The following is a 24,950-nucleotide window of genomic DNA, read 5'->3' on the forward strand; positions in this document are numbered from 1 at the left end:
TTCATGAATTAACTGCAGCCTTTTAAAGTTAAGGAAGTTTCGTTAACTTTGATGTCACAGTTATCAACATTGGGAACAATAAAAGTGCAATGATTTGATGTTGTTTGTGGTTCACATTCATTAAATGAAGAATAAAAGATTTTCTTGACTGTTTTTTTTATTATTTTGATCAAGAAGGCTCTCTGACATAGTAAAATGAGCCTCACCCTACTCCTCCGTTTTCTTAAACCCAAATAATCTGAGGTGGAAATTACGAAACGCACAAATTTCAAGTTCACTTACTTAAAATGGTCTTCGGAAACAAAATTTCACTGATTTTTTTTTATTTTTTTTATTTTTTACATGGACCAATCATTTACTTGATTGGTGTCTAATAGCATGTAGCCGTGCTGGTGCTCCAATAGGTGTTGGCTCACTCACAACTTGTCCAGGAGTGGATCTAGGGGGAATAATTTTTTTCTATTTTATATATAAATAAAACCGATCTCAGAGTTTGGAGCTCGTAGCTCTAAGTAGCAGTATACCCCCCTTTCAGAAGTCCTTCCTGGATCAGCCACTGCGTAGCACATTGTCTATAGTCACAAAAGCTGAACGTCCATGTGGAAGCATAAACACCACTTCAACTTCACGTAATTCATGATTTATTCATAATATTTCCGCTACGCACCACTGGTTATCATACATATATGTATGTAACAAAAGTTCCATTTTGCAGATTTCTTAAATCTACACTTTGAATTGCAGAAGTTCGATTTTGGGGGAAGCATGAAATTAGTTCATGGTGACCCGTTACTGCAATAAAAACTTTGCCATTTTCCGAAAGCCAAAGATGACTTCGTTGAATACCAGTTACCGATCGCATTCTTTCCCTTTTTCTCTTCCGGAAGTCGTCGAATTCAGTTCCAAGCAACAAAAGGAGAGTAATACCCGGAGTTTGTACTTGCACTATACTCACGAATTCTTCTGCGGTTTTAGTGGGGGCGCGGTGGCTCACTGGTAGAGCATTCACCTCCGGTGCTTGGGGTCCCTGGTTCGATACCAGATCGCCCCGTGTTGGTTTTGTGGTGGACAAACACCGTGCTCGTTGGTTTTTCGGGGTTATCCCGTTTCCTCCCACTTTCCGCATTTTATTCATTTCTCATAATAACAGTCTCCTTTAGCCTAACCGGCATAATCGTGGGACGTAAAACGTAAAGATTTCATTTTATTTTTTTCTTCCGCGGTTTTAATACTGTGTATCTGTATTTGCCTAAGGTTATGTCGCGTTGCCACATTCTTTACACCGCCTTCCCCCCTCAATACCGTCGCAGAGACCATGCATGGCCGGTTTCACTGCAATACCACTGCTTTATTGGACCTGTCTGCATCTCGAACATCTGAAATCGATTTTTAAAGTGGGATGCAGCACCATCAGAAATCATTTACACGGTTTGGGAAATTGTAAACATTTATTTTCTCGTATTCAAACCTTTTTCTATAAAGTATATTTTCGCTTTTCTTGGAGTATTTTTAGAATCTTGTCTATGGCTATGAGTACATGAGCCGAATCGTGTGTTTTATCGTCGTTTATTACAACACAACTCAGTTGTTTCATATTCCGGTGATAACTCTGAATTTCACTTTGCAGAATAACGGTCCAGTTTTCAGCGAAATCCACGTGAATTAAAAAAGAATTTGTATCTTGAAATTTTATACGTTGCTTTTCGATAGCAATTAATTCTTGATGTAGTCATGAATTACAATTCTTAACAAGGAATGTACAATACGAAAACAGAAAGTGTCAGTTTTTTTTTGACGAGATTATTGTTTTCCCATATGGCATACATAACACTTTCATTTTCATCAGGATCAATATTTAAAGACTCCATACTTATTCCTTCCACTCCAGGACATTCACCACATTCTTCAAGAAGACAGTTGTCATTTTCTACGGATCACACTACTAAAGGAAATAGGTCACTCTGTAAGGGCCTGGTTCGTATCTAAGTTAATCTTCAAAATAATTTAAAGCGTTTAACACTTTCTTAACTGGTTTTTAATATTTGACCATGAGAAGTGTACATAATTAACTTTTCTGCATATCCCACAAAATTTCTAGACCTTTATACACACACATATTTTACTCGTCAAGATGTCTACGTACATGTAAATTTATTTACGACGTTGCTATAGTAACAACAACTCTTATTTTAGTTACCGATTACACAAATAATATCTCAGAATCTCTATGTCTTTCTTTTCTTTATACATAATATTGCTCACATAATTCGCCTCTCATCCCTTTCTGTAAGCTGGCGCAGATTGCTAATGTTACATACAACGTTATCGTTGTAGATGTCGCCTCGAACGGGACTTCCATAATAGTTTTACTATGAAGGAAAGAACCCTGGGTTAGATATCATGAAACATTTACCTTTTGAATAGCCCTCACATATAAAGTATCACCTTTAATACAAATATTCTAATTGTCCATTAATATATAATATATTATAACATTACACATTTTTATATTTGTCAATGTACCTCAATATTAATAACGACGAATTACAATTATCATGAATAATGCTATTCAAGAATTAAACCTAATTGATAGTTTCCTTCTAGGGTACAAATCAACTATTCCTTCATATACAAACAACACTATTTACAAACAAAGATCTTCATAATATTAAATATTGATAGGATCAGAAGTCAACAAGGTTGGAACATATAAACGCATTGATGGTCATCATTTAATACATTAATAAACTTTTGAAAAATTAAGAGATTCGATATTCATTATTCTTATTCTTTCCATATAATAAGTACATCTATTTTATATAAGTCTGCCATTACCTTCATAAGATTACATTAAAATTACGATCTTTTATTTTTAAATATTTATAATATTCGTATAAGTAATTATGAGAGAACTTTGCAAAAGACATGAAACACAAATATCAAACATCAGATAAAATATACAATTCTGGAAATCAGGGTGGATTGATTTAAATCAGTCTGATTTAAATCACGATTTTAATCAAGATTTAAATCACTTGATTTTTTAAATAAAAATCGTTGATTTAAATCAAATTCCGAAATGAATTAATTTAAAGTGAAAGTAAGTAAAATCCCGTTTCTCTTCTGTTATTTCCATTATGGAAGATGATAATCATGATACAATGAGACTCAAATGTATGTAAGCGCAGTATGAAAACGAGTATCATGTAGGGAACGATCAGGGAAAATCCCGTTTAAACGGGTTACGGATGAGCCCTGCTTTCTTCTCTTTGTAACACAGGGTTTTAAAATTTCTATTCCAACGAGGAAATCACCATGGACATTTAAGATGAAAACTCTTTTGTGTCCACATCTATTTGTTTGTTTCCAGATAATAGGGGCGTATTTAGAGGGGTTCGATCCCCTCTCCGAAACAAAAAGAAAAAAATAGATTTTAAAAATTTGGGTGAAATTTATGTACTAAATACATAAAGTTCCTCGGGATCGTAATACGACAAATTTTGGATGCATTAAAATATCGAATAATACTTTCGATAAAGTGGATACTTGACCCCATTGCAGAACATGCCGCGATCTGCGATGTGATCGCAGAAAATTTGCCGCGCCTGTGCAGGGGAAATTGTCAGAGGAAATAAAATAGCCAACAGAAAAGTATAAAAACCTGCCTGCTATGTATAGATGTCTTAAATGCACGGACAACTCGTATTTGAACTGTTTTTCATGTCGCCTAAAGCATATTTTTAACAATCACAAGTGTTTTTTCTTCTGGAACTGATCATCTTGATTTTTTTTTTTTAATTTTGGAATTCCTGCAGGGAATTCGTGTTATTATTCAGTTCAAAATCTCTTATCGTCGCGAATTGTGTCGAGGAATTTGAAACTTTAAAATATATAAAACGATAATTATGCCTGTTGTGCTGTATGGTTGTGAAACATGGTCGCTTACACTGAGGGAAGAAAGGAGACTGAAAGTATTTGAGAATAAAATACTGAAACGAATATTCGGAACCAAAAGGAACGGAAATGAGAAATGGCGAAAACTTCATGATGAGGAACTGCATAATTTATACCATTCACCAAACATTGTTAGGGTCATCAAATCTTGGAGGCTCAGGTGGGCAGGACATGTAACGAGAATGGAAGAAAGTAGGAACGCTTTCAAAGTTTTAACTGGAAGTCCAATCGGAAAACGACCATTAGGAAGACCTAGGCGCAGATGGGAGGACAATATTAAGATGGATCTCGCGGAAATAAGAATATAAAATAGAAACTGGATTCAGTTAACTAAGTATAGAAGTCAGGAGAGCTTTTGTGAACATGGCATTGAACCTCCGGGTTCCATAGGTCATAGAGTGTTAGTTAATTTTAGGCGAAATTTATGTACTTTATATGTATTTCGTGCCGCTAGCTAGTTCCAATTGTTTAAAACTATGCCCCTGCCAAATATCAGTAACTTTCGTGAAAAGAAAAGTGTCATGTTGATATACATTGCAGTACTTTTTCCTTAATGCTTAAGAAACATTATTTGGGATTGAAATAGGTTAACGATTGGGAATTAATTCAAAATTAAAACCCAATACTTTCACTTAAATGACATAATTAACATTTAATACTAATTCCTAACGTTTTTTCTTCAGTTCGCGACTTGTATTATATGAAGAAAAAGATTTGATTTAAATCAAAAAAATCGATTTAAATCAAAAAAATCAACAAAAATGATTTTTTGAAAAAAAAATCATGATTTTTTTCCACCCTGCTGGAAATTCAACGATAAAATAACAAAGTTTAATACAATGAACCCTTTTTTTAAATTATTATTTATATTTGCTTGCGTCATGACCTCAGAAGGAACTAAGGTTTTGACTACATCTAACCACCGTTTTCTAGTACTTTCCGTAGGCCGTCATAGCTTGATTTCATCAAGATTCCGTAGTCCTAAAGTTTTTCCCGTGTTATATCTACAAGTTCAAATACCTTAGGACTAAGTTGTTTAGAACATAGATAAGGTCCAACGTACAAATCACAAAATTTGTATATCCTTTTTAATTCAGCGTCACTCTGAGGGTGTAATCGTACAAATACCAAATCCTTAGGTTCAATTTTAACTTTTCCCAATTGTTGTTCTTCAATTTTCGAATTTCGAGATTTAAATTTCTGTACTCGTCGTAAATGAATCATACTAACCAGGTGGGAATAATCTACTTCATTGTTATTGTCGAGTCGAATCCCAAAATGTTGTTCAATTGGCGCCACGTAATCGGTACCATTGTGAATATTAGCAGGCGCCACTCCAAGTGTATCAGACACTGAATAGTTCAGAAAATACGTAATTTCAGTCACATATTTAATCCAGTCCTTATGATTATTACGACAACAATGTCGAAACAACATTCCTAGATGTCGATGAACATTCCCTACAACAGAACTGCTGGGATGATACGGTGTCACGAAATGCACTTTGATACCTGCATTATTCACACCACGTAAGAACACATGACTCCTAAATTGTCCTCCATTATCACATAATACATGCTCAACAGGACCGCCATGCGGAATGTATACATTTAAAATACGGTTAACTATCGTTGATGCGGTTGCTCTTCGCAAAGGATATGCTACTATGTATCTGGTGAAAATATCCATTACAGTGAGCAAAAGGGTTTCACCAGTGGAAGTTCTTGGAAGTAGTCCATACAAATCTATGGAGATGAATGAATGTGGTCGTTCAGGTATTATGGACATCATAGGTTTATACATAGAACGATAGTTGTGCTTGATTCTCATACATTCTTCAGAATCATTAATATAATTTTTAATCTGAGATCTAAATGATTTCCAATAGAATGATTTATTTATAAGAGAATACACCTTTAGATAACCGAAATGTCCAAAGTCATCGTGATAAGCTTTCGATATGTGGGGCACCAATTTAGGTGGAACACAAATTTTGTTTCGATGTTCAAATTTAAAATCTTTAATTACCAACACATTGTTCGACATACGATACAGGGTGTTCAAAGAACGAAGGCAATCACATTTATCTGGACATGAAGTCAGATGTTGAATGATCTTTGCATAAGGGTCATATTCTCTTTGAGATTTTTGCAATTCATCAACAGTAATATTTGAAATTTCTTCTTGTAAAATTTTGAAGACATTTATTGCCAATACATGATAGTTTTCAGTAGGAAACAATCGGGATAGTGTATCTACAGGTACGTTATCTACTCCCTTTATATGCTTAACTTCGAAATCGAAGGATTGCATTTCTAAGGACCATCTTAACAAACGGCTATTGTATCCCTGTATTTTCTTCAAATGGCATAGTGAGCTATGGTGAGTAATAACTGTAAAGTGGCATCCGCTTAAGTATGGGGCAAATTTTTGCAAAGAAAATTGCACCGCCAATAATTCAATTTCTGTTATCGTATATGCCTTCTCCGCATTTTTCATAGTCCGACTTACACAATGTATTACTGATGGTTCATTAGTGTTAATCCCAGGTTGCCAGAGTATACCAGAAATGTCTGTAAGTGCTCCATCGTACTGAACAAAAAAAGGACGACTATAATCTGGATGATTTAAACGGATGTTTCTCATTATGCAGGTTTTTAAACACTGGAAGCTTCGTTCTTGTGCCTCTCTTCATTGCCATGGTACTCCTTCGTAATAGAAAACAATGGTTCAGCCATCTCAGTAAACTTAGGAATGGATCTCCTAAACCAATTAAAAAGTCCTAATACCTGCCGAGTTTCTTTTAAATTCGTGGGAATTGGTAGATATTTAATTGCTTGAACTTTTGAATCGCTATAGCACACTCCATTGGCGTCTATTAAGTAACCCAAAATTTCTATAGATCGCTGAAAGAATTTTGACTTTTCAATGTTTACTGTTAAACCAAAATTTCCCAATCGTTCCAGTACTAAATCCAGATTTTTCAAATAATCTTTCGGAGTTTTGCCCATAATCAAAATATCATCAGCGTAATAAACTACATTATCACGTAGGTCTTGCTTTAATACTTTATTCAGACAAGAAGCTAATGCTGCACTGCCATTAATCAATCCGAATACTACGCGATTGTACTCATAAAGCTGACCTTCAAACAAAAAGGCGGTATATGGTTTAGAACCTTCATCCAATAACACCTGATTGTATGCCATGACTAAGTCCAAATTCCCAAACACAGTGTTACCTTGTAATGTACCAAGGATCTCATCTACGGGAGGATATCTCACCTGTTCTAACTTAATGTGCGAGTTCAGTTTTCTGAGGTCCATCACAATTCTCAGATTTTTTCCATCCTTCTTGGGCACTACATGCAATGGATTGAGATGGATACTCTGGGAAGGTCGTATTATTCCTTGAGCTAACATTTCAGCTATTTGTTTACGCACATTATCTCTATAACGATAAGGAATAATATATGGTTTTGTTACGATGGGGTCCTTGGTATCCACTTCAATAGTGTATACAAAATCTTTACAAGATCCTGGTTTACGTGAAAATACCCTGTTATGTTTGTAGAGTATATCTTTAAATCACGAAGGGATTTCCTCATCAACTGGCCTTGCCGAATTTAAAATTTCGTCTACGCGCTTGTAAAAGAAATCATCATCTTTCATAATTGACGACTCATTTATCACATTAGCATTATTTTCTTTCAGTCTGTCAAATTTAATATTAAAAACATCATTTCCAAAAGTTTGACTCTGCGATGCAATACTGTCTTATACAGGAATTAATTTTTGAACAATAACATAATCTTTTATGGTGTGACGTTTTTATGGTGAAAGTTTTGTTCTCGAAATCTAATATGGTACGCAGCTGTGTTAAGAAATCCAAGCCAATTAATATTTTTTCATTTAGCTCATTAATGTCTAATATAGGTATCATAAGTTTAAAGTTCTGTATGCCTACTTCAATTTGAGTTTTACCTAACAACCTTTTTTTGTGTTTACCGGTATAATCAAGCAATAACAAATTGTTTACCTTTTGTAGTCTCGGGTTCGAAAAATCCTTAGTTATTTCTCGCCAAAAAGCATACGATAAAAGCGAAACTGTAGCCCCGGTATCAATTAATGCATGAATAGGGATTTCTTTTACCGTTATAACAGTTCTCGCCGTACAGAGTTTTTAAAAATACAAAATCTTTGTCAACGTTACCTAAATTACATCCATATCATCATCAAATCTCCAAAAACAGTTAGCAATTGGCACATATTGATAAGCGATATTAGTATCTAAAAGATTTAGATTAGTTTCAGAATCAGAAAATTGATCTTAAGTATTTGATGCTGACGTGGGTTCAACCCCTCCCACATCAGCACATTCTAGTTTAAATTACGTTGTCTTGTAACCTAATTTAAGTTACATTGTATCCCACAATCGATAGTACTTCTTGAGCAATTAGGAATTGTTACCATATTTTGATTCCTATTTACGAAATTCCTGCCATCTGCAAATTAATCTTGTGAGAATCGGCGATAATTATTACTCCTACTGAAATTCCTGTTGTTATTTCTGAAATTCCTAGCACCATTTCTATAATTAGGTTGCGTTTGATTTCCGGTACCATTATAACTACTCATTCTATTATTGAAACTACGAACAATAGAATCATTTTCAGGTTGTATATCTACATTACGAACAGATGCATATTGTGTCTGATTGCGTGCATAATTACGCTGACCTCTATCCTGCATCTTATTGTTATTCTGAATTGCAGACTGACTCTCATAACTCTGAATGAGCATAATTAAATGGTTGAAGTTTATGCACTGTGCCGACATTAACAACTGTTGTAGTCTAAATGGCAATAAGATCCTAATTGAAGCTATAATTCAGGATTCCGGATGGTTGGGATTTAATGATCTTAGCTCATGATATGCCGATACTACAAATTCAGTAATACTCCGGTGTAACTTTGGATTGTAGTGGTTAGTTCGCAAAACAGCATCTCTATTTGCTACCATAAAATCGTTTTCATAATTTAACAAAAGAGCATTCTTAAAATCTGAATACGTATGAAGACTACCTCTAATAGTTTTAAACCTTGTTAAGCAAGGTGGCAACAAGATATGCGGTAATAGTTTTAAGAATTGAGACTCATTTACACCCATGAGCTCGCATTCATCCTGAAATTTTTCGAGAAATGCCCTAGCGGGTATATTTCCTGGCACGCTACTAAACTTTGTGAGCGACTTTACTTCGCTAAACCGCAATTGATTACCTGTGGATGTCTTCATACCTCTACTGGAGATGTGTTTGCGCTTGGATGTTTGCCTCACTCGTTCTTCTCTGTCACTACTCTATGCGCCACTCGAAGATCCATCAAATTCCAATGTTGTTCTGGGAGGATGATCAGGTACCCAACCTGTGGCTATAGGATGATTCGTGCCTTCGGTATCCTGGAATGAAGTACCGGGAATACACCTTTCCTTTATGAAATTTACTTCATCTCGCAGTACTTTAATATGGTTTTCATAGGCATTAATTGTTGATTCTAAAACATCCATGGATTCTTGCATTTCTGTGCTTCTTTGTACTACTTTTTCTATCTTCTCTTCGTACTTCTCGAATTTTTCCACCACATGTTGGTTTATCTGGTTGAACTGATGTTGAACACGCTCCCATCTGTCTTCATTGCATTGGTTCAATTTCACTATTTTTTCGTCAAAGTCATTGGCTAACTGAGTTAATTTCTGGTCCAATTTTTCTTGAACTTGCTCAGACTGGTTCTTCATTTGTTCTGTCTGATTTCTTATCTGTTGCGCCAACTCATCACCTTTTCGTACTTGGTCCTTGATTTGCTCGGATTGGTTCTTAATTTGTTGTGACTGATTTCTTATTTGTTGGGCCAAGTCTTTTAGAAGATCAGCCAAATTGTCACTCGTAGTTAATTCGGGATATACACTCTGTTCACCAATCATATTATTACTTTCCGTACTCATGGCCATATTTCGCTTAATTACTTTTCCACTTCGCAATATAGTAATATTAAGGTCGCGTTGAAAGCTTGCCGTTTTTACTAACCTTCGAAACGACACTTATATAACTCCCGTGGTGAGGCACCAATTTTTGTAAGGGCCTGGTTCGTATCTAAGTTAATCTTCAAAATAATTCAAAGCGTTTAACACTTTCTTAACTGGTTTTTAATATTTGACCATGAGAAGTGTACAAAATTAATTTTTCTGCATATCCCACAAAATATCTAGACCTTTATATACACACTTATTTTACTCGTCAAGATGTCTACGTACATATACATTTATTTACGACGTTGCTATAGTAACAACAACTCTTATTTTAGTTACCGATTACACAAATAATATCTCAGAATCTCCATATGTCTTTCTTTTCTTTATACATAATATTGCTCACATAATTCGCCTCTGATCCCTTTCTGTAAGCTGGCACAGATTGCTAATGTTACATACAACGTTATCGTTGTAACTCATGACAGATTCAATACAGGCTGCACTTTTGATTTGTAGCAACGCAGTAGCAGCTAACTTAAAATTTGCACAATACACACACACACACATACACACTTGCCTCGCAGGTTGCGGACTGACCCACTTTAGTCGAATACTGTAAAATTCCGAGTGACCCAAAAATCGAAACGTTTCATTGGGATTGTTCTGTTTAAAAAGTCAGTAAATTTCTTTGGAACGCGTAAGAAAACGTTTCGATTTTTTTGTCCTTTTTCGATCACTGTAATGACATCGCACTTAATTGAGACTGTCTGGAGCATTCCAAATCATCATTGAGGTAATAGTTCAGGCTTTTTGTAGATCATGAGAATTTATTGGATGGCCATTTCAAGTAAACGTAAAATGTGTGTGTTTCGTAATTGTAATTTCTACCTCAGATTATTTCGGTTTAAGAAACGGAAGGAGTAGGGGGAGGCTCATTTTACTATTTCAGAGAGCCTTCTTGATTAAAATAATGAAAAAAAGTCAAATAACCTTTTATTCTTTATTTAATGAATGTGAACCACAAACAACATCAAATCATTGTACTTTTATTGTTCCCAGTGTTGCTAACTGTGACATCAAAATTTACGAAACTTCCTTAACTTTAAAAGGTTGCAGTTAATTCATGAAGCATTGGTCGAGAATGGTATTTAGCATGTTTATTAGTCATGTAATGTTGAACCATCTGACGAAATTTCAGAATTTTAAAAGATGGTGTTTTCGAGAAAATGGCGCCCAAAAATGGCGATTTTTGAAAATTTTTCGAATTTTTTGCGACAAAACGGTTGCACACAGAAGCGATACAAAAAAGTTTCCGGAAAGCGGGTAACCAAGTCTTACCAACCGTGAAAACAGAATTTTAAAATTCGTACCGGAAGTGCTCGAGAAAAATTCGCAAACTTTGACTTTTCAGATAAATTGACGTTCATTTCTTAATTTATGTACAAAAAGATACGCATGAACAAACCAAACTATAATAAAATATAGTTTATTTATATCCCTATGTACACACTACAGCAAGAATTATAACTCTACCTGTCTCCATAGCCGAATGGTGAGGCTCCGAAGTTGACCATTTTCCATGTCTTCTGCAATTCATAAATTGTACTTCCCGTCTTTGATGGCCCATTACTTGGCGGAAAATTTTTTTTCGACAAAACATGTCTAGTTACTATAAACAAAAGTTTCAACAATATCTGAGTTGGTGATGGTACATGCTCTGCCTGAATTGAAATGGAAGGCACCGCTGACAAAAAAAAGTAGGTGTTCGAGAACTTTTCAGCGGTACTATATATATATATATATATATATATATATATATATATATATATATATATATATATATATATATATATATATAGTAACAATATTATACGTTGAAATACGTTAGTTGTTTCTCTCGTTTCATAAGACAGACAAACCCACTATACAACCCAAGAAAGCCTTGTTGCAAGAAGCAAGTTCCCTTTTTAAAGGAGCTAGTTTAACACCTACTTCCAATTCTTGATTCAATCCCTGTTGAAGCACACAGCCTTGGAAAGAAGTTAGCAATACTCGAGGCCACACTGTGGTATTGCTTTCGCAGATGTGTGTACTAGTAATAATTTCATGGATTGTTCTGGGCCACGAAATTCTGTCCCTCTCCAAAAGCTACGAAATTTTCCTCGATGCATATCTCTGACCTTGCGCAACATGTGTTATTACTATTTTCTCGGTATTATTTCACCACTTCTCCACATAAATTAGTGGTGTAGTCTTTGAGTTCGTACTACTGTTGACAAAGGGTGCGTCTGTACAGTTACACAAGCGAGGTACGCGCCGTGTGTTCTTAAAGCTAGTAAGCAGTTTGTCATGAAAACTTTAGAATTCTATTCACCAATTGCGTAAGTTGCAATGTGGTTCCGAGACTGCGAGAACAGTAGAGCGTATCGTTCAATAGCTCGGTGTTACATAAGCAAAAAATAGTCACACAAGTGACCCGGCGCTTTGATAGACAATATATTAGGCGGAAGTTAGCACAAAAGTTTACATGTCACAAGTACTGTATGAAAAGAACAAGTATCCAGCAGTAAGGGGGCAAACTAAACTAAGACGAATCTGTCTTAATAGACAGGAATCACAACGTGGTGAATTTTGATTTCCCACTCTGCTAAGATATAAGACTAATTTTATCAAATTAGATGTGAATTTCTGGTTGATCACTACATAAACGAGTTACGGAATTCCCGGACACATATCTAAATCAGATGCGTCCCCTATACCATACTTCCACAAAATTTACGACTCAGATTGTACGGACCAACCCAAAGATGATGTGTTGCATTGTCTGTAGTGATAAAACACCACAAACAGAACACAGAAATAGGAAGGGCCCTGAAATTGGAAAAGTAGTAAGAGGTTATCTAGGGCAATCCGTCTGTTCATACCATATATGATTTATATTCCTATAAAGTTTATCGAACTCTGCTAATTAAAACTATAGAAAAAGTAATGAAAAAGTGTTATATGACCATTAACGAAAGTGATCTACTCTGATTTATTGGCATTAGCATAGAACAATATATGGGGGATCTACTCCATTAAAACTATGAATATATATCGTTTGAAATTCGGTGTATAATTAACACAAAATAAACAACATAATAATTTTTATATGTGTATGTTTCAAACACACCTTTTAGTGTATGCGCAAAATGCTGAACTAACACGATAATTTTAAATACATTGAAATAGTAAATTCATTCATAAACAATTACAGCACAGAAAATGGTTATTATTCATGTATGGAAATTATTAGATAAATATTGGCATAGGATAATAAACTAACGTTACTTATTTATTAACATTGTTGTTACAACATTGAAAAGAAAATGCTACACAGAGGCTTTCTCAAGATATATACACTACCTATTGTATACACCAAGGAAGATCGTAACTTTCTACAACATCTAAAGGGAAATAGTTTGCTTCAGTTAACCACATTTTTGATACAATGTCCCATTACGCTTTGACCCACTGCTCCTAAACAGAAAGGGGGTGCACCGGATCTGGAATCATCGCGCTTTTCCACATATGTGTTACATAATTAAACAGAAAATAACTAGTACAGAACCTGATCTACATGAGAAAATAATAAGTGCTTCAGCTGCTTTTCAACAACAAACCATGAACTTATCACAGACTTTATAGCAAATTCGTTAGATGTAGGATGTCAGGTTGATGTAATGTATATAGATTTTGAAAAGGTATTTCACGGCATCAAACACAAAATATTAATGGATAAGCAAGGTGAATAAAATTTCTCTTCTCCCTTGATCAAATTCTTTTTTATATTTAAATAATCGTAAACAAAGAGTATAAATCAACTGATCATATTGCATATTATGGAATGCCCCAGGTGTCTAATTTAGGTCCGTTATGGTCGTTTTATTCATTAACAATTTGCCTGAGAATGAATTGTTAACAATTTCAACTGATATATATAAATCAACTGTTATAAATCAACTGATTATATTGCATATTATGGAATGCCCCAGGTGTCTAAGTCCGTTATTGTTCGTTTTATTCATTAACAATTTGCTGAGAATGACTTGTTAACAATTTGGCTTATTAATTAACATTTCAGTAACAATATTAACGTCGAAATTGTTTTTGGGCATGGCCTCAAAATATACGCTATACGCTATCCATGACTGTCTCAATTTACAACGTGACATGGAAAATATTCTTAATCGGTGCTCCCTTTAAAAACCTTAATGTAAGCATACACAAATGTAACATTTTATCGTTTACCAGAAAAATATCAAATAAAGTTTAATTATTCAATGAATCAAATCTTACTAAATCGATTAAATTCAAAGATCTTGGGGTTACATTTGATACGAAACTGACATTTAATAACTATGTAGAGAACATAATTAATGCATCTCTCAAGATGGTACGGTTTATAATAATAACTGGAAAGGAATTTAGCAATATCGCCACACTAACAAAAATGTATTTTCCTATGACCGATCAAATTTGGAATACGCTGTTGTGATATGGAATCCATTTGAGAAACAATACCGAAGCAAACAAGAAAAAGTCCAGTCTAAATTTATCAATACTTGGCATAAAAGAGAACTAGAATCTATCCATATTATGAAAACTATCTAACATTAATAGGCCACTTCCGTATCCCTACACTTCAACAAAGGCGAAACGTGATAGATCTGAGTTCTCTCCTAAAGTAGTACAAACGAAGTTTACTTATAGGGATCTCATATCAGCAGTAAATTTTCATGTCCGGACCATTAAATCTCGTGCTGATAACTCTGCCATGTTCTGTTGCAAAAAGCGAGGACCAACGTACTATTGAAACCACCAATGCTCTTTTTATAACAAAATATGTTTCAAGCATAAAGAAACTGATATATGTAATATGAACCCTATGTTTAACACGTTCGCTGCTGAGGACGCCCATCGGCGTCCAGTACTAAATTTGGCATATACGCCGGACCCCTCTCGGCGCTTGTCCCTGCAGCTGATTCACTTTCCCGCCAGCGCTAGTGCAGGTATTGGTGCAAGGTGCAGGTGCAAGTGAATCAGCTGCAGGGACAAGCGCCGAGAGGCGTCCGGCGAATATGCCAAATTCAGTACTGGACGCCGATGGGCGTTCTCAGCAGCGAACGTGTTAAGAAAACTGTAGTCTATTTATAACGTAATACACCAACACTATAATTGAGTTTTTGCCTGTTGTGTTGATGACAAATAAGTAAATAAATTTTATGTTTTCCAATGGTTTACATTTATTTCCCGGCACATATATGTAACATATGTTCAAACGTGTTTTACTAATATTATTACATTTATTTTGTGCATATATTCAGCATAGAAAAAGTGGCAAACTATTTTTCACTTCTTCCGAAACAAACGAAAGTGCAAATGCTTGTGAAATATTACTGTTCTTTAGTAGTAATTTAAAATAGTGTACTTTTTTCCTTTCGTGTGAATGATGCTGTGTAGTCTCTCAGTGAAAGTGTGAAATCAAGATGGAGAGTACAAATGAAACAGCAATGGATGATACATTTAACAGACGTCTATTAGATTGAATTCCAACACACACTCATGCTTTATTGATGATAAAATATGCAAATTACTAATCAACCATTATGCAACAACTATTATGCACTTCATCGTTGGTTTGGTTCGTGTATGAATGAATTAATGCTCAAAATACGGTGGAAACTTATTTAAATTATTGCTGAGTTATCATTTTACTTAGAAAGATTTGTATCTCTCGTAAGGTAAAGGTTTGTAACAAGAATCGCTCATAACATTACTCATAAGCATGTGAGTATTCAACCCTATCACTTAAGGCCATAAGGAGGAGATTTCAAAAAAATCACCGTTACGTTTGAACACATTTTTCAAGGCTAAGGATTCGGCTCTATTTTTTGTGTTGAAATGTTTGCGTTTCAAATAACTAAGTTTAAGGTACACAAAAAAAGTATATTTAACGTAGTATTGCAATTGTTGAAAAGAAATATTAATACAGAACATTTCTGAAGGAACAAACGTACTTAAACGTACCTGAGAGCCTGAGAGTTGCCACCTCCATCAAGGTTATCATTTTCTTGAACGTCCTCTACGAGATCGTTCTTACGTCCGATAGTGGCAGACTCTTCCGTGTTGTGTGTAAAATCGATGGATTTTAGCTTGATCTTACTGTGAAAACGCTTGGAATTTACAAGTACATCAGCCGTTGATAAACGCTTGAACAAACATATTGGTTTCGAAGTTACTGTTTCATCCTCATTACTTTCTGAACAAATATTCTCTGGTTTCCTTGCACTTTCTTCTTCCTTACATTCCAAATGTATTGTAAGAGGATCTTTATGATCAACAGTGTTATTAGTATATAGTTTATAATTACATTCTTCAAACGACTCACTTTCTGTTTCTATTTCAGCTTTAATAGGAACGTTCTCTCTTTTCGTTTCAACTTCGTTAGAAGGAAAGTTGAAACAATGAAAAGCCATTTTGCTAACACAAAAAGTGTTCACGTTAATGATTTGAAACCTTCAACACTCAAGCAATCAAATCTGAAAGCAACAAGAAATGTATCGTTAGTTTTAAAATTTATAAAAGGGCCAGTGAAAGACAATGGTTTTTGCTACTTTCCGTGAAATTAGGTTAGTGGGTGAAATGATTTTTAATTATACTAGGAATGTAATTATACTAGGAAATTATGTAATGTAATTATACTAGGAAACCAGTGTTTTAAATATCTAAATTTTGCTACTACTGATATCGAAATATCGATATACCTAAAGAACGAAAATCCAGAAATAGAATAAATATGGAAAATCTGATACTGTAAACACAACAATGCATGGTACTAGAATATTATGTTTTTGGTATACACAAGTACATGTTATCGAAGTACGAATGTTACTTGTTTTTCTTTGTAAATAGTTACGAATTCACAACGTAGATTAGTGTTGCAGGAGGCCAGAAAACGCCAAAACTAAAATTTCCTTTGCTAACTTACTAGTTTATATTTTTAAAATAAAATATGAAAAGCAATGTTATACAAATTTTCCGCTTAAAATGGGAAACTTTTAAGGCGCACTGTAGTAATTTAAAGAAAGATTTACTCGTCCTCTGCAGCCTTTCGTCTTTACCTAAATACATGTAGCGCTTGCAGTTTCCTGTTAAATTTATTTTTTGGTCGCTGTTGGGTATTTTAATTTGCTGGTCTGTAAATTTCTCGGTATTTTAAGTTTTGCCGTATTTCATTATTACTGTATGTTTTTCTACTCTTTTTTTTAGTTGACGGGTTGTATTGATGTTAAGTATCCTTTTTAAGTAGTATCAATATCATATGAAACAAGAAGCTATTGGTTAGTGTCGAAAATGAATCGGTGTTTTGCGCAGAAGGCGCAAAGACTAACAACAGAGCATCTAGAGAGCTCATATATAGGTAGATGTAATCTACTCTATCGTAAATGTACGAAAGAACAAAAATAGTACAACGAATGTACACTAAATTTGACTAAACAAACACTTCACAAAAAACATATTATGGTATTTTTGTTTTTAGATATAATATTTTCGATATTTAAAACATCAAAATCATTATCACCAAATCTTAACATCAAACATGTCTTTCGGCATATATGCTAATGACAAATTCCGTATCTTTTGAACATTAAAATAAAATAAGTGAGTGAGAGAACTCATTCATTTTCCTACTTAATCTATTTTCAATTTAATGCCTGTTCATATTAGTAGTCTTTTTCTTATGGTTTACTGTTATATTTCTTACTTGAAAGTAGAAAAAGGTCATTTTTTCTTTACATACAGTAGTGTATTTTTCCCTCCTCTTTTATAAATATTTGTTTGATTCAGATTTGACGTACTTTATAACATAGTTGCCAAACAATCTCCTCCTAAATTGTCAACTGAGTTTCATCTTCGACAGTGAATGCCTCCTCCCTGTGTTGTGAAATCCTCTTCGGAAGAGAAACCACTGCTTTCGGAGTATTAGTTTCACTCTCTGAACTGAAATCTTCTGAACTCATCGTAACACGATACGTTGTATATTTTTTTTTATTACCTGTAAACTTGTAAAGTTGGGCGTAAGGTATTTTATATATGTAATAAACTAGATTATTTGTGAACAAGAAGCAAACAGTAGTTAGAAATAATATTGGTTTTAGGAAGATATTCATATGTTATATAATTTTTAAATAATAATATTTTGGTGTCTGGTTGTCAGGCCAACTAAGTATAAATAAATGGAAGAATTTCAACAGAGCTTTGCATTATTAATGGCTCATCAATAAATTATTTAAAAGAACCGTTATAATCGCTGCTACAGTTAATTGCTCAAACAACATATTAACACACTGAGTGGTAATCACGTATATATACTTCGTGGCCAACTTCCAAAACAATATATAGACGTGTTTCAAATCAACATTTATTTTATGCTTTATTTCATTCTCGTATGTAGTTAGCTATCTTGGATTATATTCTGGGTTTCATATGACATTTCATTTTCTAGACTAGTTTGTCAAGAAGCGGAAGTGACGTTAGAGTATGACATCATAGCCATGAGGAGGAAAAGCAAGAGGCGATATAAGATCATATATTGTGGGACAAGTGAACTTTCGATATCAGCGCAATACAAGTGAATTGGTCTATTTAATAACTTGGGGATTTTGAAACTTACGTTTGCAATAAACAGAGATATACGTAGAGCGTTATTGATCTTATCAAGCTGTGTACGAATAAAAAAAATGAGATGGATAAATTAACTTTAACTATTACTTTGAAGAAAATTGTAGGTATGTGAGCGTGTGTCCTCCCTCCCTCCGGTTCCATTTGTTTAAATTCCCCAGTCAGTGGAAGTGGACTAAGGCTCTATGCAAAATACGTTGACGCAAACCTTGTATAATGGTGCTGTTCTTTAACGTTTGACAATACTTTGTCGTGATGACTTGCGATACGTTCTCAGGAAACAAAAAAGATGTGAAGTGGCTATGATGTTTTTAAAAAGTAGTTTCGTAAAACTCGTTGTCATCGACATTTATTTCTATTGTTTTTGGTATGTTGATTGCTTTATTTAAATGGCAAATATGTATAAAACTTAATGGTACACATATTATTTATAAAAGAGTGCTTTCTAATAATATTTTAATATTACTCACTACCATTAATAGGCGTAGGAAAACAGACACTTTGTGTCGAAGGCGCCAAAGATTGGCATTGCGACGCCATCACAAGAACAAGAACAAAACATGTAAACATGTAATTGCAGTGAAAGAAAAAATCAGTGATTAATTAAGCTATCCTCCACGGTGTTGTAAAATTAACAATATAAATATCCTCTATTGTTAACGCAGTTTCACGACGTAAATATTATAGTAAAAGTTAGTGAATATATGTAAAAATGATACAAATTAGTTTAAAAACCAAGTGAACTCACATCTTGAAAACCTATTGCGTACATATCTGGTCAATGAACAAAATGAATCTTCGCATTTAATTACGTCAACATTAATGAAAAGATAGTAAAAGTTATGTGAAAAGACAAATTCATTCGTCGTACTATCAATTTATTGTATATCAAGTAACTTCACCGTAAATTCTACAATGAGGAGGTGCAACTTGAAGTGAGTCTTAAATTCATCGTTGGAATAGGAAGACAAAACTAAAAGGAATTTCTCTTCTACGGAATTAGACTAAATCCATCACAAAATCCCCCATAATCAATGTCAAAAGTGGTGAAGTGTTCAGTGAACCAACGTCTGCTAAGTGGTCGTGCATCACCAATCTTAATATAAGCCGGCAATAAGATATAATGCCATTTTAAATCAATTCTTCGTCCTTTTTAAAAATTTTTATTATATATTAAATGAGATGGTAGGTTTTGAATATATATTGAAATAGATGTATGTATAAAAGTATACTAGTAAAGGATACACGTAAGTAAGTGTGAAATGTAAATTACCTATTGATCAAGTAAAACTTATTCTATGCATTTATTTTGTTTTCAGTTATTCCACGTTTCTTACATAAATTATTACAGGAATTTTTAGTATTTTGTGTTGGTGTTCATACGTACTCTGTGTGCTTCACCGATTGACGCGTCAGGGGTGGTGGGTAAGTACGAAAGCGATTTCTGTATAAGTACATCTTGGTTTATGATTTGATTAAGAGCTATATTTAACTATTGTTCTAACCACTGCCACATGCAGAGTTATGTACTTGTTCTTACTAACCACTGAATCCGTTTTGGATATAAAAATTAACAGCCCGAACATGGGAAATCGAACCTGGTCGGTCATAGGTACAAGGGCTCTTAAGTAAATTTGGATTCGCATTTAGTACTGAAGGTTTGTAAACTATTTAAATGTGAAGACATCTCTACAAGTAACCACTTAAAATCAAAAATTAGTTGACTAATAATTTTTATCCTTTTATGCAGGATTTAAACTGGACGACAACACAGTATCCATTCATGTCTATAGTATCCATGATTTTCATATAAGAAACAGTTCTAAGTATTATAAGTTTACTCAACTTTGTTACTATATGTTCGTATTTTTAAGTTTGGTTATATCACTTGAAATAATTGTAACTTCCTTAGCAGGCCAAAGCTAGTGGGAGTGCATCCGAAGCAACCAAATGTGTCAGCGATGGTGGGTACACGCGTAGACACGGGAGTGAAAATAAGTTGGTTTTGGCTATGATACGAGTTAAAATAGCACTTGTCATGGTTTTATATTAGTAACCCTCAGCATGTATACATAAAATACAACTTCTGTACACTGTGTAGAAATACCTCTTCGGTGGATATTAGTATATATAACACTTATCTTCCATGCATTCACTTATTTTGTCCGTTGTAAAGCACTTGTAATGATTTTGCACTAGTAACACTTAAATAGCATGTATTCGACTAAAACTAGGTGGGAGAGTGAACAATAAAACACAGGCTGTTAACGAATGGAATTGCCACACTGACATCCATTCTGTAAACTCTTTAAATTTAATTAAGGGATAACTGCTGTATCGCCAGACGAAAGGAAATTTACCGCGTTAATTGGATAATTTATTTTGATTTCTGATGAGGAATGAGTGAAGTCAGATGAAAGATGATGTTTGTTTTCCCTATTTTTGATGATGTAAGCGGCACTGCATGTGGTGGTGGAAGGGACCATTGGACGGAGAGATACACTCGTTATGATTTTGTTGTGGGACAGGGAGTGAGAAGGTTGTAACATATCATGTTTGAGATTTATAGAATTAAAACCTAACTAACCTCCCCTGCTAGGTGGACACTACGGCGATGTATTTCCGCACAGTGCACTGAAGCTGTATTTTATCTTTAAAACTGGAGCATTACTAGTATGAAAACATGACAAAGCTATACTAAAACTCGTGTCATGGCCTAAACCAATCTGTTTTTATAATGGTTGAAAAAAAGTTTAATACACATACGAAAACAAATATGTTGAAAACAGTATGAACAGTTTGAGACACGATCTTGCAAACATATATTTGAAAATCGTGTAATAACTTATATGTTAATAGTTTTTACTCTCTACTTGCAACAAGTATTACAGTTTCATCGAGTACACTGGCGGAAATCCCGGGTTGAGGGAGATATGTATCCAAATCTTGGAATCGGGGGAGTGTGCAGCCCAATAATCCGATTTAAAAAGTGCTTTTTGGGGAGAAATGTGACAACTTGTGTCCAACTGCCACAAAGGAAAGTGAGGTGAAATTGACGTCTCTTAGCTTGTTTCATTTTTAAAAAGAAATCGTATTCTTTAATATTTCAATCTAAACATCGCGTCTGGCGTATTTAGATCACATCAGTCAGTATTAACTTTGCTCCTGCTACTTAGACAAAGATCGCAATAAATAAAAGAGAACGATATGTCCCTGTCCACATACTGGAAAATTGTCTCAGCTATACATACGGGCAGAAATTCTGAGGAAATGGGTGTACTTCATCTACATCGCCTAATATATAACACGCAACACGTTCACCTCAGAAATCAGATTCATCTATCGTAATGTTTCTTATCCTCCCCGCAGAATGAACCTCAAATCTGCCCGCCTCCCAATGTTGAAGACAACTGCTTCCCTCATATTCCACAGCATTGCTTTTAAATGTCCCCCTGTCAATGCTGAGGATAGAATTGCGCCGATGAAATTGAATATACCAATTAGTCGAACATTGATACCAGAAATCAAATCGTTTTACTATAATGGCTTTTATATAGTTCTTTTTTGAATTTTTGTTGGCCATATTGGATTTCAGATAATTTTCTAAAAAAGAATATTAAATATTTTCGTAGTCCACTAATGATAATGCACCTGAATATATCAAATATCGTTTTCGTGACAAAAACGATTTTGGAAATGACTTTTCAGTGTCCGTATTGATTCAAAATGCCGACATTCTATTATTGTTAGCTATTACTGATAAGGCACCGTTTTTCTTATTTTACCTAATTTAATTTGTGTAACACCAGTAGTTTGTAGATTCTTTCGAATGGCTATTGGATTTAGTATGGCATTTCCTGCGGCATTTTTTTTCAAACAATTATATTGGGTTATCGGAATTGTACGCATGTGTACATAATTTTTACTCGATTGGTCACCTGGAGGTGGGGGAAATTTTAGTTGGAAAATTTGATTGGTATTTCAGGACACTAATGCTAATACAGAGAGTCTTCTGAGTTTCATTTTCAAAATTCCAGCTTATTTCCAGTATATTCAGATAACTATCAGCAAAATTGCAGTACTAATACGATGATTCTTTAAAGTTCTTTATTAATAATCACACTCTTGATGATTTCAGGTTTGCAATTGTTTGATCATCAAAAGAATATTTTATTTTTAATAAATCAGTTAACCTTGATTTTTTTAACATTTTTAAAAGGGTCTCCCAACTTTCCTCATAGCTCTTCACCCACTGCTTTAAACGTTTAATTACAAAATGTGTACAACTCTTCCTTTGGAAAAATTTACAACCTCAATGGATACAAAATTTGTTTTTAAGACTATTAACAATTACAAAAATGTATTGTTGACAAATTACCAATTCAACGATTTTCCAGTATGTGGATCAAAATTCCAATAATTTCCAGTATTAAAATTAAATTCTAGTATAATTCAAGTATTTCCAGACAGCCTGTAATATAATCATTTTAAAATAACTAATTTCCGAAAAGTAATGTTTGAGGCACACTTCAAGTTGTCAGGTCCGTAATTTGCGGAGGGCAGGGGGCAACTGCTTAACAGGGAAGCTCCCCGCCGTTCGAGGGGGCACACTTAAAGGGATTTAGTGGCGGCAGAAAGGAAGCTTTCCCCACCCAACCCTGAATTTCAGATTTTGGGCGAAGTAAGGCAGATTTAGAGATCTTTTCATAAGCAAAGTCCAACAGAATAAATATAAGGTCCTCTCACTGAAAATACATATGATCGAAACTGAAAAGCTGCTTAGGCCCAATTTCGAGAAGGGAAATGAATTTTAACTGCTCAAACTCTGTATTTAATCGGTATAATGTCTTCAAATTTGCTCTGTACGACTTTTCTCAGCAAAAGCTTTCTTAGGCTCTAAATCTGAATTTCAGGGTAGGAGGGCAGATGACCTTTAAACGACGCACTTCTCTAGCGGCAGTCGTATAAAGCTCTAGATTGTAGCTTGTCACGTAGTTTGTCTTTCTCTCGTTTCGGATTGTAGTTGTGAAGGTATGACGTTTTCCTTCAGTGCATTCTCTTTTACACCCCCTGAGTTTACGTAACGTAATTATGCATCGCTGACTATTACATTTGGATCTTGACTTGTTAATTTTTCCCACGCTGCAAAGTACACAATATAATGTTAATATCTTAAATTTAAGCGCAGGAAGATGGACGTTAGCCCTTCTGATCTCCCGTTCCATAAACACCCTTGCCTAGCGGTTGTTTTATGGAACTCTAGCTCACATTTAAGCTTGCACGTGGTTTTTGTTTAATTTATTTCAGACTCTTTGTTACGAAAATACAAAGTTGCTGAGCAAAAATTAACCTTTTTGAAAATGGACTTGGATCTTTGTGCTCTGGATGCCACGTATCTTTTTTTTCTTTTTTAATTCCTAAGTTGGAGCCACATTTATTGTGCAACCCAAGTTTTTTCGAAACGCATAAAATTAGTTTCTTTGATTTTCTCGATATGATGTCCTTTTTTTCGTAGTAAAACTCATGTTAAACGATTCCAAATTGTACGAAGACTGAATACCAACATGCACTGTATCAACAAATGCGTGATATATTTAATTTCAGAACTGAAATTTAGCATTGAACTGTTTTGTTTACTGAATAGAACTCAAAAACTTGTTTCGAAGATAATTTTTTACTCATTGTTTAATATCATTTCCACTGGCGCAAATACAGGGGCGATGAAAAGGACATGTCCTTTCCAATCTTGGAACAGAGGGGAAATGTCTCCCAATAATCCGATTTGAGATGTGTTTTTTGGGGACAAATGTAATCATTTGTGTCAGATTGCTACAAAGGAAAGTCAGATGAAATTGATGCCTCTCAGAATAAGCCCACCTCTATCATCTTCTAGCAGTGACAACATTGATGGATGACTGCATCCCAAAGTTGAAAACAGCTCTAAACCCCTGGTCCTTTACAGCACTGTTTTTCAACTTAATAAACATTTTAAACATCGCTAAAAAAAAAGCGTTTTTATCCGCCTCCCCCCAATATTGAATACAGATTTGCGCCGCTGATCATTTCTACAAGTAGTTGAATCTTCGGCAACAACGCCTTCTCGGTATTTATTTGATAAGCTTTTAAACAATACAATAAACGATAAAAACAAAGGAAGAAAGAGACAAAATAAATTGTAGGTCACATCCAACTGCTGCTGCAACGAGAAATCAAAACATTCACGTGGAAAGTAAAATACATAGCCTT

General features: G+C 34.4%; 1 protein-coding gene across 8 annotated transcripts in view; it reads right to left on the reverse strand.

The window, feature by feature from the left end:
- LOC145666357 (uncharacterized) overlaps positions 1-24,950 on the reverse strand; it is a 101,446-nt gene that overhangs the window by 66,863 nt on the left and 9,633 nt on the right. For 6 of the 8 annotated variants that reach the window (XM_081733510.1, XM_081733507.1, XM_081733505.1 and 3 more), the window contains exon 2: positions 16,050-16,561. The exons of 1 other annotated variant lie outside the window; for it this stretch is intronic. In XM_081733510.1, coding sequence (XP_081589636.1) covers positions 16,050-16,498 — 449 coding nt within the window. In that variant the 5' untranslated portion in view covers positions 16,499-16,561. Of the gene's footprint in view, positions 1-16,049; positions 16,562-24,950 lie in introns of those variants that run through there. One more of the 8 variants, XM_081733508.1, reaches the window with a different exon arrangement.

Source organism: Thermobia domestica, chromosome 12 (genome assembly GCF_964235325.1).
Source record: "Thermobia domestica chromosome 12, izTheDome1.hap1.1, whole genome shotgun sequence".
NCBI lineage: Eukaryota > Metazoa > Arthropoda > Insecta > Zygentoma > Lepismatidae > Thermobia > Thermobia domestica.